This window comes from Phaenicophaeus curvirostris, chromosome Z (assembly GCF_032191515.1).
Source record: "Phaenicophaeus curvirostris isolate KB17595 chromosome Z, BPBGC_Pcur_1.0, whole genome shotgun sequence".
Lineage (NCBI taxonomy): Eukaryota > Metazoa > Chordata > Aves > Cuculiformes > Cuculidae > Phaenicophaeus > Phaenicophaeus curvirostris.
In genome coordinates, this window is record NC_091431.1 from 72,608,706 (window position 1) to 72,625,030 (window position 16,325).

Genomic DNA, 16,325 nt, shown 5'->3' on the forward strand with positions numbered 1-16,325 from the left:
AACACAGTGAGAATAACTTCACTCTAGCTCATGTGGACACTGAAGCTGCTTCCACAGGGCTGCTGGAAACAAAGTCATAAAACTTGATGTGTTTTGGTTCAACAGTGAACCATTCACTGTAGTATTGAGGTGAAGTTGCAGGATTGCTTCTCTAAACAATCACTGTAAGGGAGCCCCAAAGTGGATTAAACTGTAGTTTAAAGTAGCCTAACAGGTCCCTTAAGCTCTCTAGTTTGGTTTGGGAGGCATGGTGGTATTGAGATGATGGCTGGACTTCATGATCTTAGAGGTCTTTTCTAAGCTTAAAGATTCAGTGATTCCATGATTCTCTGCCCTCTCCTCTACAATTCACTCTCTCAAATCTTCTCTCTCCAGCCCTTTCTCTGTTTTTCATAGCAATTTCACAGCCTTATAAACCTTTCAAATGTTCAACACTTCTGATATTCCAGATTCCTCCAGTGAGCGAGACAGGCCAAGTTAAAAAAAAAAAAAAAAAAAGAGAGAGAAAAATACCCCTTGAGTTTCTCAAATAACTGATAAAAAGCAGTTAAGCCATGGAAGGTCACAGAGTCCTTTGCTCTGATGTGTTAACAGAATAGTGCCTGCAAAGGCTACTCAGAAACAGGAATACTCAACAGGCTGCTGAACCCGACATGCTGTGATGCACTCCCAGGTCATTGTTTTGAGAGAGAAGGATGCTGAGCTGTCTTGGATATGGAGAATAACACTGGAGAGGCTGAGCTCAGGTATACCAAGAGGCTGCTTTGAAGCCTTGAGTCCTTTTAAGTGGTGATGGAGTAGAAAAGACAGAGTTAAAGGAGAATTAGCTAAAAAGCAAAATAAGAAGCAGCAAGGAAGAGGACATTTGGAGAGGCTGTTGGCAGGAGACCAAGGACAAAGCAAAAGGAAAGGTGGAGAATTCAAGAAGGAACCTTCTTAACGTTTGCTTGGAGCTCACCAAGTGGGAGGAGAAAGAAACTAATTAGTAACATTAAGACAGGAGCCATGCTAGCCTATATAAACTGGTGGGACACTTTCTTTTTGCCACTCTCTTAGCCCTGTTTTCCTTCTGTCCTAGCCAGCAAAGCAGCAGCTACTCTTGAACTCATCGGAGAGGTAAGACTGCTTTCTTTGTTCTTTTTCATGCACAGCAATAAACATGCTCCTTGTTACTGACTTGCCTAGATCTCTCTTCTCCCCCAAAATACCTAACAAACAGGATTTAAACAAACTTCTTAAGTGAGAGCAGCAAAGGCTCAAGAGGAGCACAGAGGATGGGGATAGTCACAAGAATTTCAGTTATTGAGAGTTTTCTGTCGGGGGAGGATTTATTAGTACTGCTTAGCCCAGCTGGCTGAACCTTTGAGGACAAAAGGAAAAGCAAAAAGAAAAAGAAAGAGAAAAAGAAAGGGAAAAAGAAAAAAAAAAGGAGAGGAAAAAAATGGACCTCTTTAACATCTTGTTTTATTGCCATTCTATTCTGCAAAATGAAAAATGCCCAGATAGTAATAAGATGCAGTTAATGTGATAGTATCTCTGGATTTCGTTGTCCCCAAGAGACAGATCTCTGAAAATTGAATTGCGGATGGGTTTAATGAATATTTGAATCTGAGGGATGAGCTTTCTTTTGAAGTCATGCTTTGAAATGTGTCTTCTATGGGAGAATATGAACTTAATTTTTTCAGTGAGGGTCAAGTGCATTATAATCACTTTGTTTTGAGGAGTGTGCTTGTGCGTGCATGTGTTCTGTACATAACGCTGTACTTATCCAGCTTTACTAAACCCCTGGTAGCATTACACAGACTGTGGCGGAACCAGAGTTGTTGAGAATCTGGCCCTTTCCTCCTATTGTACTTGGATGCAGGAATTCCTCTAAAAACATGCTGCACACAGAGCTGGCTGCCCGCACACTTCACAGCAACAATTCAGAGAACGTAAAATACAATGACTGTAATTGCGCAGTAGCAGTTCCTTGGACAAACAAATACCACATGGTAATTTAAGTCCTCATGATTTATGGAGTAACTTGAATTTTGTCAGGGAGAGAAGAAAATTACAGAAAGAAGCAGAATTACTAGATAACTGCTGCATTTTCAGTGATAAAAGCCCAACACCCAGCTTAGAAATAACTATTACCTAGGAGCATTAAAACAATTAGCTAAATAAAAGCCCCTGTTTCTTTATCAGCTGCAAGCAGAGCACCACTCTCACGTGCATAATGCATAAAAAACGTGAGACTGGGCTTGTCTCAATTTCAGCATGTGAATAAAAAAGTATTTACAGGCCAGATGTTGCTGGAGGGCAGCAGCAGTACAGATTCTGCTACACTACAGCTTTAACGAGGCATTACTGAGATGCCGTAGGTGTGGCCTGACATGGAAGAAGTGTACACAAGTGGAAGAGAAATTGATTAAGGGAGACATGAAGTTGCATAACACCAATGATTTTCTACAGAACACTGATTAACTTGAAAAAGATGATTAAAAAAAATAGATTAGCTTCTTTGTCCTGCGATGATTTCATTTTCATCCAAGAGAAATATTTTTTTTTCCTATTCTCACTGGTTCCATTTCATAGCTGATACAAAAATATTTAGATACTTTTAGCTGCAAAACTTTCCATCTTGCTTACATGAGCATCCCTAGTGAGGATGACAGTAAGATATTATTGAAAAACACAAAGATATCAAGGCAAGAGGAAGAAGCAGCAAACATCTGGAATCACTGGGGGAAAGCAGCAGTGCCCCAGATCTATTTCTTACTTTCCATCATGCACTGTGGAAAAACAGTTTTAAGTAGTTCCTCGGCACTTGAAGCAGAGCACAAATCAGTCTTTGCACCACAGGGATGAAAATCGCATTCAGACTCACTCTGCCTGGGTCCCACTGCTGTTCCTATATCACACAAGACACAAACCAGAATCAGGAGCCCACGCTGTGTTTCCTTCCAAAGGCGTGTCTGGAGCACCTCTCCAGAGCACACATGACAACAGGCAGTGCACTTGAAACTGTGTGCCTGAGAACAGAACTTAACAGCCTTTAGTTCAGGGTCTGAGATCAAAAAAACTTTGCCAGACTAATAGAAGTAAGGCAAAAACAATACTGAATAAAATCTTGCCCCCTGCAGAAGCCGAGCATTTTGTTCCAGAATAGTCCTTTCACAATAATTTCCATTTCCCTCCTTCGTACACTAAGGAAAATAGACCACTTGGACTGGAAATACATGTTAACCTCAATAGCAGGTCTTCAAAAAAACTGTTGTGGACTGGCCTTCATGCAATCCCCATCAGAACATGCACATTTCAGTTCGAATTAAAATTTAAGCGTAATTGTTTTTTAATTATTTGACCCTGTCCATTATTTTGGGATGAGGTATGTTTGCTTGCTAACCGTTCTTTAATAGCTGCTATCATTACTCCTAAAATAAGGTATGTTAGCAAACTACTAATTGGAGCGTGTATGACAGCTACTGCATCTTACAGTGTTAAAAATTATTAAAAATGCCAAAAAAATCTGTGCTGATGCCAGTTTCTGTGTGTTTAACTATTTCTTTATACCTTTTGGACAACTAAGTAGGAGTAGTGCAAGTCCTCTGTGCATTTCTGGGCAGACAGGCAAGCTTCATGGCTGTGGTGGCAACCAACACGCAGGACGCAGGACGCAGTCAGAATCATAGAATCGTAGAATCACAGAATCACCAGGTTGGAAAAGACCCACCAGATCATCAAGTCCAACCATTCCTATCAATCTCTAAACCATGCCTCTCAGCACCTCGCCCACCCATCCCTTAAACACCTCCAGGGAAGGTGCTGGCTCATGTTCAGTCGCTGTCAACTAACACCCCCAGGTCCCTCTCCTCCAGGCAGCTTTCCAGCCAGACTTCTCCTAGTCTGTAGCTGCCCAGGGTTGTTGTGCCCCAAGTGCAGGACCCGGCACTTGGCCTTGTTAAACCTCCTGCCATTGGTCTCAGCCCAGCAGTCCAGCCTGTTCAGATCCCTTTGGAGCCTCCCAACCCTCCAGTAGATCGACACTTCCCCCATCTTAGTGTCATCCTCAAACTTGCTAAGGGTGCACTCAATGCCTTCATCCAGGTCATTGATAAGGACATTGAACAGGGCTGGAGCCAGCACTTAACCCTGGGGAACACCGCACAGCGACTGTGATGTCATCGAGGGTGGCAGCGAAGCCAAGCTGGGTCCAGGTCCTTACAGTGTTGTGAAGACCCCACCTGAAACCAAGGGTGTGCTTAGCCTGCAGGCTGCTCTGCGGGTAATGAGGGTGTCTCCTAATGATTTTCTTCTCCTTTAGTATATACGAGCTGATAGGAAAGGTGAACTGAAGTGTAATCCCGCTATAGAATTCATCACTTGATAAACAGAGACATAATGAATGTGCACTTTGCCAGTGCTGTGACCTGAAAGTACCTATGACCACCCCCTAGTCACTGTGATTTTGAATAATCTGAAAGAATAGCTATGCAGAGCATGGACACAGCCTTCGTCACGGTTGAAGTTCAAGCCAAGTTGGTGGAAATTACTCAGTTGGTCACCTGGTCATTTTGCTGTGCCAAGTGCATTGAGCTGACTTCATTTCTGGTCATGAAAACCCAGAGCAAAGGAGTTCTGCAGTCTCAGACTTGCACCACGCAGTACTGCCTCAAGCATGCATTTAAGTGACTTCCTACGTCAAAGCAATTCAACTTTTGATGAATTAGGGCCTCCAACCTGACCTATTTTCTTCTCCACCATGTGAGTGAAACAGAGAGTGACTCCAATACTTCTTCACACACACATTACATCCACACTGCAGACTCCTGTGGTGCAAACAGCTCCTCACTCGGCGTGCAGGGGAAGCTTATTGGGCATGCTAGCACAGGACACATGGCATCACTCTGCAAATAAATACCCAACAGCCCTTAACTTTATGGATTAGTAAAGGAGAAAACCTACATTATATAAAGAGGAAGATTCTTTATACTGAAAGTGTAAATGCACTTTCACTGAATGAGGAGCATTTATCTTGGCTGGAAACTTAGATTTAACTGAAAGTGCATCCAGGTCACTTATTCCGTTATTTCAGAATAATATATGAGAAAAGCGAAGGTTAATGAATCAAGGTAAGGAATTATATCTGAGACAGGAAAAAGCCTTTCAGCTTCAAGACACCATCCTTAGCATTGCTTTCATCCTTTTATTTTCTTCCTCCTCTACTTAAGCTCCTTGCTTTTTGTGTTCTACACAAGGTCACATTCAATACCCTTCTATGTACTGGTCCTTTTTTCACCCCCTTTCATGTGGAGCCTGTCCTTGCTTTAACAGGGCCCTTCCAGAAGGAAAAAAAAATAAAATAAAAGTCTATTATTTGTGCATTACTATCTTGTACTTGGCATTTGTATTTTTGAAGTAAGAATTCTCTTTCCCTATCTGCCAAGAAGGCTTTTACTGAAGTTGTGAGTGAGTTAAGGGCTAACCAATACTTACATGTTTGTATCATCTTATTTAGGCTATTAACTCACAACTTAAATTCTTTGCTTCTAGCACAAGCTGCTACTCACCAGTGAGACCTGAAGTAGCTCTGCCTCTGCATTCACTCAACAATGTACTTTGTTTTGGTTTTTTCTTTGCCTCGACAGTTACTGAGAATTAGTCCTGCTCTTTGGGAAACTGAGTACACTCCAGGGAAAGATTAATTTGCTGTCTTCATGTTGAGAATCGGCCCTCAGACAAATGATGAATTGACTATAGTATATTTTTTTTTCCTTAGTTCTTTGTTTACACATAGATGTAAGTCTCTGATCCATGTGCCCAAATGCAGCTATCCAGAACTGTATGAGGAGCCAAAGGGTATTCCAGGAACTCCTAATCCAAAGGACATGTCTTCCATAGGGGCCCCCACCTCTGCCAGACCTGCACGGATGCCCCAAACACCTTATTTAGGCCTCAACATATTTGTTTGGCCTATAATGTTTTGCTGCCTTAATTAAGTCTTATTTAATAAGAATCTTTTCATTAGTTCCTGAGGGTTTCTTACTACAGGTTCCAATATGTGGTCAATTATCTTGTCTCATGCTGAAGAACAATGGCCAGTACAGACCAACTAAAACCCAACTGGGCAGCTGGCAAGGCAGAATGGAAATCTGGCACCTTGAATTTGACCTCAATGTCTTCAGTCAGTGATGGTTACTTACTTCTAAATTTGGGGCATCTAAAAGTACAGTTCAATAAAGAAAAAAATAATGTACATATGTGCATGAGTAATGGAGCAAGGCACCCTCAAGCTAAGCCAATGCTGATGAGAATGATTGAACCAATCCCAACAAGTGGCAGTATAGAGATCTATAAACCTAATTTTAGGTTGCTCTGTTTGAAGGTTCATAGAATCATAGAATCATAGAATGACTAGGTTGGAAAGGACCCACTGGATCATCGAGTCCAACCATTCCTATCAAACACTAAACCATGCCCCTCAGCACCTCATCCACCCGTTCCTTAAACACCTTCAGGGAAGGTGACTCAACCACCTCCCTGGGCAGCCTGTGCCAGTGCCCAATGACCCTTTCCATGAAAACTTATTTCCTAATATCAAGCCTGAACCTCCCTTGGCAGAGCTTGAGGCCATTCCCTCTTGTCCTGTCCCCTGTCACGTGGGGGATAAATTCAAACTGGAAATATGGGTTAAGTGGCAGAGGAAAGTCATTGAAGCAGCTTCCTAGATGTGGTAGACCTCTATCAAACTGAATCTTGAAATAAGCTCCTAGTTCTATAAAACCAGGGTTTTCTAATGCCATCTTGTTCTTCTTGAAGTCACCTTCAAAATCAAAAGCTGCTTGATTTCTGGAAAACATGGTATAGCTTAGCAGGGTGCTAAAACCAAGTGAAATACTAAGACATAAGGGTCAGTGGTTCCCTGTGGTGTTCAAATCTACAACTGTCTGTAAAGACAGTGCAGGATCCCAAGAGCACATGAAGAGGGAACATGCACATGGAGAAATGAGAATCAGGTGTTCAGAGTAAGAATTTTCCTTTTTCTGACTCCAAAATAACACATAATGAGCAGTAGTATGTAGTCAACAGAATAAAAAGGGATCAGTAAGAGGTATTGTAATGAACTGTCTTTTTTTCCCCTTGAATTTTACCGAAAGGTCAGAACATCAACATGGAAAACAGTGTTGATGTCAATATAGAAACCATGGGGGAAGGAAAGCCAATAAAGCAGAATCCACTGAGCAAAGCTGGGAAGAGATTCTGCAGAGCCGTTGGGTACATCACTGGAGACATGGAGGAATTTGGAGTCTGGCTAAAAGGTAAAGCTACTTCATCATGACTAAGTATGGGATTCCAAGGAATTACATCAAAGGAGTAATAACTAAGTTCTCGATAGGGTGATTCCATTTAGAGTAGTAAGGAAACTTCGTCTGCCCTGACTTATTTTGTTTTGTAGGGAAAAAAATCAGCTTTGTGCAGAGACCCACATACTGCTTAAGTCTTGAGGATAACTGAGATGATATTTACCTCCAACACGCCATGTGCAAACCAAATTTAGTCTCACATAATATAACCCAAGGTGTTTATACTGTGCTCTGCCATTCTTCATAATGCTCCCTGTCCTTTCAGCTGAGCAGTTTCTGTCAAGCCTAATGCCAACATGAAGTTAAGTGACATATAGGTAGATGTGTTTTGTCCCCGTAATAAATCAGCAATGGAATACATGCACGATTTGCCATGTAAGGTGCAGACATCATAAATTAGCCAATCCATATAAAGCTGGACCAAGATATTTAATAAGAGGGGACTCTGGCAACTACACTGTTCATTTCAATTTTCCAGGTGTAAGCCTCCAGTAGAGACCATAATAAATCCCAGTTGGGTTTTGCAGTCTTGTTGATTCTTTGTTTCAGTCGTGCTGCCAAGTTCCACTGTCAAAACTCTACCTGAGTTTCAAAAAAAACCATCCCTGATCAGTATCATCTGCATATTTAATGGAGGGTTATTTATTATTGAATTTGATGTCTTCTAGATAAACCTATCATGATCCAATTTATTGACTGGGTGCTGCGTGGCGTGTCCCAGGTGATATTTGTCAACAATCCCCTCAGTGGGCTTATCATAGTTGCTGGTATCCTGGTGCAGAACCCATGGTGGATGCTCACAGGCTGTTTAGGAACAGTTGTCTCAACTTTAACAGCACTCATTCTGGGTCAGGATAGGTAAGTTCATCCCTTTTACTCTTCAAAACCAATCACTTCAATGCTGACTAATGTGTTAAACAAGAGGCAGGGATGAAAAGCATGTGTCCAACTTCACTGGCTGTGTATATGGTCTGGTAGGAACAGACAGATCTGCCCACTAGCTACTTCTGCTGCAAAGGGGCACTGGACAGAAGTGCAGCAGGGGTAGCTGGGTCTGAGAGGACACGGGACACAGCAACATGAAATTGAAGGTTGGTGCACGAGCCCTGTCAGCTCATTGCCACACAGAGTCACAACTGCATGGGGAGGAAGAGGGTGACATCAGCAAAGCACCGACAGGGTAGAAGATTTTAAGATGTTTGTTTCTTTCACACAGATCAGCTGTTGAAGCAGGCCTGTACGGCTATAACGGGGTCTTGGTGGGGTTGCTTATGGCTGTCTTCTCTGCTAAGGGAGACTATCACTGGTGGCTTCTGCTGCCAGTAGCCCTGATGTCCATGATGTGGTAAGTCAGATAGCTCCTCTGCTTCTTATTCCAATCCCAGTGTTCCCACACTGAGAATGTGTTGTTATATTTTTATGTTCTACAGACTACAATGGGAAAGAAACACAACTGGCTCACATGTGCTACTAAATCTGTATCATTATTTGCACTTTTAAACTCAAATGTAATTGCGAAATAAATAAAATACCCACATAATCACAAATAAACCCAATAGGGAAAAGGAAAATTTATAGCTGATCATGTGTAATTCAATGCCCTAAATTTTAGTTGTATTGCTGCAATACATCAATTTTTTCTCAAAAGGAACGTTATTTTAATTATTCCCCACCATCATCAACCACATGTGTTTCACCTATTTAAGACACCATATAAAAATGTCATGAAAATTTACCTCGCCAGGCACAGAAGTTGTTCAGTGGTCCCAAGAGGTGATGGTTGATGCTAATGGAAACAAACAACTAATAATGCTCTACTCATGGACATGACACCATAATCTGCTAAGTATTTGGATAGTAAAAATTTTGAAAGCTGGTCTTTTGCCCCCAAATGTCTGGTTGTAGATTGCTAATCTACTCATATCACCTGTTTGCTCAAAGTTTGTTATACTCACTTTGATAAGTGGGGCTTTGATGTCAGCCTTTACTTCTGATTCATAAGTGTGAACAAGGCCACACAGCCACTGTTACCATTCACACAGACCTGGTCCTAAATTCAGTCCATTCCAAGTACTAAAACATGAAAAAGTAAATACTGAGATCGAGCTGTGGGACTATTAAATCCCTGGACCCTCCCCATGAGTGGAGGGCATTTGCTCCTTCATTGTCATGAAATTCACCCCATATATTGCATAACTTGACAGGAATCTGTACATTGCTACCTACCTTGGGAAAGGTTGGAAATTTACTGAGTTACCCTAGCATATCTCTGATTTTATCAGAAAGACTTATGAAATTCAACAGGGTTTTTTTTTCTTAAAAAAAAAAAAAAAAAAAAGAGTTAATTCATTGCAGTTGCTTTTTTGGTGTTTCTTTGGGTTTTTTTCCTAGCTGAAAAGCTCCTAGCGAGATCATTTTTTTTTCTTCTTCCAGCCCTGTTTTTACCAGTGCTTTGGGCTCAGTCTTCTGTAAGTGGAATCTGCCTGTTTTCACCTTGCCTTTCAACTTGGCCTTGACACTGTATCTGGCTGCATCTGGACCCTATAGCCTCTTCTTCCCTACAACTGCCCTTCAGCCTGCAACAGCAACACCAAACATCACCTGGACAGATGCTGAAGTCCCAATGGTAGGATACCCTAAATATAACAGCCTTCTCCATTTACAAAGAAAACAACTATAAAATGTTATCTTCCCTTGTGTTACTGCATTATGGCCTGGCACTGCAAAAGTGTATTTGTAAGAAAGCTATTACCCAAAATGTAAAAGTCTACTCTAGGAATTGACATTTTTTGATGCCTTGAAAACAAGTATCTTTTTGGAACCTGGCATCTTTCATTTACAGTTGGATTTAAATTATAATCTTCAAAGAGCATCTAGAATGTAATCACCTATTATTGTGTGTATACTGATCAACACCCCACAGAAAAGGTTGTGCTGCGACTGCTGGTTAATTTTAGTTTTCCATTTAGAGAATGCTGTTCTTTTAAAAACTGCATCTTTCTGATTAGAAACAACCAAGCAGATATTACTACAGAAGGGTGTTTATAAACAGGTGCAGGCACATATTCACATAATTTTAGTTAATAGTCAAGTGAGACCTTTCAAGCACACACAAAAAAAATCTCCTACTTAGCATGGTAAACAACATAGATACTAGAGTAATAACTTTCCCCAAAGGCATAGTGGACTATTTTGAGGGGTTCCCAGGGAGTAATTAGGAAAAGGAAGTTAAATGATGCTAAAGAGCAATCCACTCCAGTGACATTTCTAAAAGAATATTTACCATGGTGCATAATTTTATGGTAACCATAAAAGGACTGCTCCATGTGGAGGAACACAACATTTTGATGAAAAGTGCCCTAAAACCATCTCTAGGCTGTAACCTAGTGAGGCTGTGTCCCACCAACACAGCAACTCTCAATCATATTCCTAGTGAATCTCGAGAGTTTAAGGTCTATAAACACAACAGAGACAAAATCTCACCTGAGGAAAGCCTTGTAATTCTGGCCAAGCCACTATTGGTCATTTCATCCTTGGATCTGCCCACTGAAAAGTGAATATCTTCTCAAAGGCATCATCCACCTGAGCACTTCTGTTTCCTAGATTCACTATCATACTCTGTAACAGCACACAAAATTGGCCAGCTCAGCAGCACTTGTAAAGATAATGAGCAAACCTTTCCAAGTCCTTTTACAAAAGGCATTTACCTTTGATGTTAAAGCAAAAAATATTAGCTATCTCTGATATAAGAGCTCCAGTAGAGGAGCACATGGCTAAGGAGTAAGCCATGACTCATTTTCATCGATGGGCAAACCCTGTGGAAATGCCCTGCTGCCTCCCAAGAAGTGTTGAAGCTTTCCAGTTACAGTCCAGAAAGAGAGACAGCATCCAACAAATGCTGAACATCAACATGGCCAAGGAAAAGAGTTGTTTTTTTCAAAAAAATAGTAATCATTTACAAAGCCACTAACAAATTATCTTTTGTTTGTTGTTGTCTTTATTTAAATTCCCGCAGCTCCTGCAGTCCATTCCAGTCGGGATAGGTCAGGTTTATGGCTGCGATAACCCCTGGACTGGGGGAATTTTTCTAATTGCTTTATTTATCTCTTCTCCACTCATCTGTCTGCATGCAGCAATTGGATCAGCAGTGGGGATGCTGGCAGGTAAGAAATTGACTTGCATGGAGAATAAAGGAGTAACTGCAATGAGCAGAGCATTCACAGTCACAAATATTTCTTCCACTGAAGAACAACTGCTTGATAATATAAATATATATATATACACACATACACACACATCCATTTTAAGAATTCTTTTGATTGACTTCCCCATTCTCTCTCCTAATTTTATGATGGTGGAAATCTTCAGAAGAAAGAAGAGTATTTTTGGCTGACATGAATTTTTATCATGAAATACTTCATTTCTGAATATATTCTGATGGTTTTAGGAGCAGCTTAATAAAAGCCATAGCCATCAGTCTGAATGTACAGGCCTCAGGGACGCATTTAAGGTTCATGGGTAAACTCATTCACTTATATATCTTCTACTGAAATCGTATGGCCAAATTCAGCTTAGCAGCATCAGGGAAATTCTGCCGTGATTGCATTAGTTTGAAGTGGTTTTAGTCTTAGACTGTGGCAACATGAGTATGAATAGGAACTCAGTATACATATGTAGGCAAGCTAGAGTTGAATTCGTGCCATTTCTAGCTGCTTTTATGTCTTTGGTCAAGGAATGACACATCTTTGACTTATTTTACAGCACTGAGCTTAGCAACACCTTTCAGCAAAATCTACTCTGGCTTGTGGGGCTACAACAGCTCCCTCTCATGCATTGCAATCGGAGGCATGTTCTACGCTTTCACCTGGCAGACACATTTGCTGGCGATTGCCTGTGGTACGTACCCAGTGGATTTTAACCACTGCCATATTTCCTTTTGAAGTGAGACAAGATGCATCTATACTGAAAGTGGGCTGAAGCCAAGATTTCTGTTCAAAACAATCAGTGGATGCTGATTAACTAAGGTCTCTGAAATCAGATGCTGAATTTTGAGGCCTTAGTTGTGTTTGTTCAGCATCGCTGCGTGAATCATTTTTTCCAATCATAGATACCAGGTCAAATTCCTTCGTTAGAGAAGGACATATCTAGAATTTCAGAAAATGAGAGTGCAGGATCAGTCCATACCTGGAGTTAGGCAGCATGGTTTCCCCAGTCTTTTGCAGTGGATACCAAAGGCATGAGCCAGGCAACACGGAATGATTGAAGAATTATTTATAAAGCAATTCTATACGAAATTTCAATATTACAGTGAGCTGGAAGTGAAACTATTGCCCATTCAGTGCTCATATGAAAAAGATTTATCTTTGTATCTTGTTGACCCACCTTCTAGCCCTAGAGGCAGGAGAAGTGGAGGTGGAAGGGTTATATTCTTATTTAACCCCATTCATCAAGCTACCTACTTTCCAAGTCACTGCATTTTTCAAAAGCCTGTTTCTATAGTCACACGTCTCATCACTCCATTTCTTCTTTTTTTGTTTTGATTTTCTATGAGCTCTGGGTTGGAGGAGACACAGTGCAAAGGAAAGAACTTTAAGAGGAGGCTGTCCAGGAATGGTAGTAAATAATGGTTGAGCTACCCAAGACAATGTGAGAGATGTTTGTCCTTGCTAGATTTCTCCATGAGCAAATGAACTCACTAGGAATTAACTTTCTTTTGTCACAGCACTCTTCAGTGCCTATCTGGGAGCAGCAGTGACTAACTTGTTGTCTGTGGTAAGTACTGTATCAGCTAAGGTTTTCTTTCCAACAGCAGATTTCAATTCTGTATTTTCTTGGCTTGTCAATCTAACCATGAAGACTTTGTGAACAAAGACAGAGCTGATCTAGGAGACGAGATACGATTCGCCTAGGGGGTTGGCATGGCTCCCACTGAAAAAGACCATTTACAATCATTAGTTACTACTTTTTATCCTTGGAGCTTGCATGAACTTCTGTAGCTCATCCCTCAATGCCTCTGAGACAATTGCATGTTTATACTTTGTGCCTGAACTTCCTTGAGAAAACTTGTTCCAAGCCACCTGGCTCTGAGTTTTGTTCAAGGTCTGGGGGATAAAATTATTGAAAGGCACCTTGTAAATAGGTGATTTGTATTTTTCTTTGCAGTTTGGGTTGCCATCTGGAACCTGGTCATTTTGTTTGTCTGCACTGACCTTCCTGTTAATGACCACAAACAAATCTGCCATCTACAAGCTACCACTCTCCAAAGTCACCTATCCAGAAGCCAACCGAGCTTATTATCTGAAGATGAAGAAACATCAGAGGTCTTGTCGTGAGGTATAAAGACCTAAGAGCAGAGACACTTTGCAGATTTTAAGTTAAGTTTAAGATTTTAAGTTTAAGTTAAGTTTAAGTTTAAGATTTTAAGAGTGCAAGGTGCTTCCTCTTCCACAAAAAAAAAAAAAATTTTTGTTTTTGTGCTACAGAGTCAAAGGACAAAGAAAATAAGTCACCACCAAGTGGAGAGAGTTTTTCCACCACATTCATTTCTTCTATCCTCTTTAGACAGGACTGTGCTGTGCTGGAAAGACCTCTCCCAAGACCAATCCATAATGATTTAAAAGCACATATCCCCAAAAAGACACTTCAGTTTTAAGCAGTGGGGAAATTACTTGGGAATTAAATTAAAATCTGATTGTGAAAGCCAAGTCACAGCAATTGGTCATAAAGCAGTAATGATCAGAGCATCTCTCAGCATCTGATTGGACTCCAAATTAATGGCTAGAACAAACTTACATCAGCAATAGGATACATCTCAGAGAGCTTCATAGTAGCAGAGAAGTGGAATAAAGACTACGCTTTGCTAAGTGAAAAATAGGTGGTGAAGAATTCTGCCTGGAGGAGGCATGCACTAGCAATCATCACACATGGTGTGGACACAGATAAATTGCAGGCAGCATTGCTAACACTTGCAGGACTTCTGGAAAAAATCACACTAATGTCAGAGAGGGTGTTTCTATAAACCCCAGATTTTGGATGTTTTAGTTTGCACTAGGCTCTAGCATTTCATGAATAAAACTGTTTCAGGCCTATCCAGTTGCAGAGAAAATTCTGTAAACCCAAGACCAAGGAAGCATATGTCAGTGAAAAAAAAAAAAAAGGCTCTTTCCAGCAAAACAAAGAATTTTCATGATTTTATGTTAATCTCATGATTTTTTTTAATTCTTTAATTTGGTCATGGGTTAGCAAAGGAGGGGAGAGAAGCAAAGTCATTGCTCTTCCTTTCCAATGCAAGATAATGGTTCTGTTCAGTCTGCGCACACAAAGAACTAATTTGAGCTGATCTTCCTGAATTCCCTCCCTGTACCATCACCCTCAGCCCACAAATGTTGAGCAGCAAAATGCTTCAGTGTCCCAGCCTGCTGTTAAACTTGTTGCTCTGCCATTTCTCTCCACCTGATTACGGGAAGAGTACAGTTGGGGGACTGAGGGATATCACATTGCTCTGCAGCACAACATCTTTGTACCACTTCTGCCCAGGTTTCCGGGGTCTGCAGCTAGGGAAGGAGGAAACCGACCTTGCACCCAGCAGGCTGATCACCGCCTATGGGTGATAACTTAGCCACCTTTCTGCCTGGGTCATCGAGATAGTTCATCTCACGATGAAGCTGATGTCTTCACCACAAATACTCCATACGCTCAAGTGATTCAGTTGGCATCAGCCAATGTGCAGTAATGTCATAGAATCATAGCATGGTTTGGGCTGGAAGGGACCTTTAAAGGTCTCGTCTAATCCAATCTCCCTGAAGTGAGCACAGACAGTTTCAACTACATCAGGTTGTTGATCCTGGGAAAACTCAAAACCTGTTCCTCTTGTGGTAGAGGAAATAAAAAGTAGCTTGTGAATAGTGCTACTGGTGATTTTTGAGACTGGGAAAAAAAGAAATTCTTTTTAGGAACACTAAAAATATCTGACTGAAAAATATTTAGGATGAACTTCTGGCCATATTTTCTGGTGAAGTGTTGGGTTTTACAGGTGTTTGGCAGTATTTCTGCATGACTGAAACTGCAGAGATCACTTGTAAAAATGCACCATTTGCTGTGTTTTACTTGGTAAATACCTACATAATATTATGTGGATTTGATTTTTAAAACAAATAGTCATATTACTTTGAGTCTGATATAAGTTTTCCTCTATTTATTATCACAAATCTCTTCAAAAAATAGGTTATCTCTTAAATAAGTAGTCTAGAAGATGTTGGAAGATAACATTATGAAATCAGTGTATGAGGGATAATTAGGAAACTTCTAACTTCTGTTCTTTGTATATATGGAATTTTGCTGCATCAATACCTTCTTAAACATACAAGTGCAAAGTCTGCCTCCATACAGGAGGTACAATCAATCAAAGGCACAATGTTGCGCCTGCAGACCTTCAGCTGGGGCTGAAAACTTCCTCAAGACCAGATGAGGACTCGTTCCTAGGGGAGATGCTGGACAGACCCCCACAGTGATGTTAGAGAAGGCCATGGTCTGTCCAGTGGATGCACTTCTCCATTTGTCAAACTGTGATGGGTATCTTTCAGTGTTTGAACTGTCTCCACACCCAGGACCACATGTGCCACGGAGAGGCAAACCTCTAGGCTAGCTTTCACTTCTATCTCAAAATCTGCCGTCAGGCAAGCGTACACATTTTATGACCAGTGTATATCAGCAGATTTTCTCCAAGTGGTGCTATTTCAGCTTGCTGTTGCTGAGCAACAGGGACATTTTAGCAGTACTGTAAAGAAACCATATGCAATGAAGTAAAATGACAAAAGACAAAGGCTATGTCTCAGACTTTGTAAATCACTCAGAATTACTTCTTCATTTTACACCATCCAGATAATTCATTCTTTCCATCACTCATGCAAAATAACAGTTATTTGGTAATTTGATGTGTATATCAGTCAGAATATACATGTCATGCTTTTTCCTGTTATC

The 16,325-nt window shown here is 40.9% G+C and overlaps 1 protein-coding gene across 3 annotated transcripts; it reads left to right on the plus strand.

The window, feature by feature from the left end:
* The first annotated feature begins 963 nt into the window (after positions 1-963).
* LOC138733296 (urea transporter 2-like) lies at positions 964-14,672 on the plus strand. 3 transcript variants are annotated; one of them, XM_069880367.1, is made up of 10 exons: positions 964-1,116; positions 7,140-7,301; positions 8,015-8,204; positions 8,563-8,691; positions 9,780-9,972; positions 11,362-11,509; positions 12,108-12,242; positions 13,069-13,118; positions 13,509-13,679; positions 13,829-14,672. In XM_069880367.1, exons 2-10 carry the CDS (start codon positions 7,154-7,156, stop codon positions 13,961-13,963), a joined length of 1,299 nt encoding a protein of 432 aa, XP_069736468.1. In that variant the 5' UTR covers positions 964-1,116; positions 7,140-7,153; the 3' UTR covers positions 13,964-14,672. The 3 variants fall into 3 exon arrangements, with proteins under 3 accessions (XP_069736468.1, XP_069736470.1, XP_069736469.1); XM_069880369.1 differs by lacking the exon at positions 13,829-14,672 and having other exon boundaries at positions 13,509-13,713; XM_069880368.1 differs by lacking the exon at positions 964-1,116 and having other exon boundaries at positions 7,126-7,301.
* The last annotated feature ends 1,653 nt before the right edge of the window (positions 14,673-16,325 follow it).

Excerpts from the sequence above, each read along its gene's own strand:
- LOC138733296 (XM_069880367.1), top strand. The coding sequence starts at position 7,154 with ATGGAAAACAGTGTTGATGTCAATATAGAAACCATGGGGGAAGGAAAG. Across the intron at positions 12,243-13,068 it reads TTTGCTGGCGATTGCCTGTG|CACTCTTCAGTGCCTATCTG; the intron begins GTACGTACCCAG and ends CTTTTGTCACAG. Across the intron at positions 13,119-13,508 it reads TGACTAACTTGTTGTCTGTG|TTTGGGTTGCCATCTGGAAC; the intron begins GTAAGTACTGTA and ends TTTTCTTTGCAG.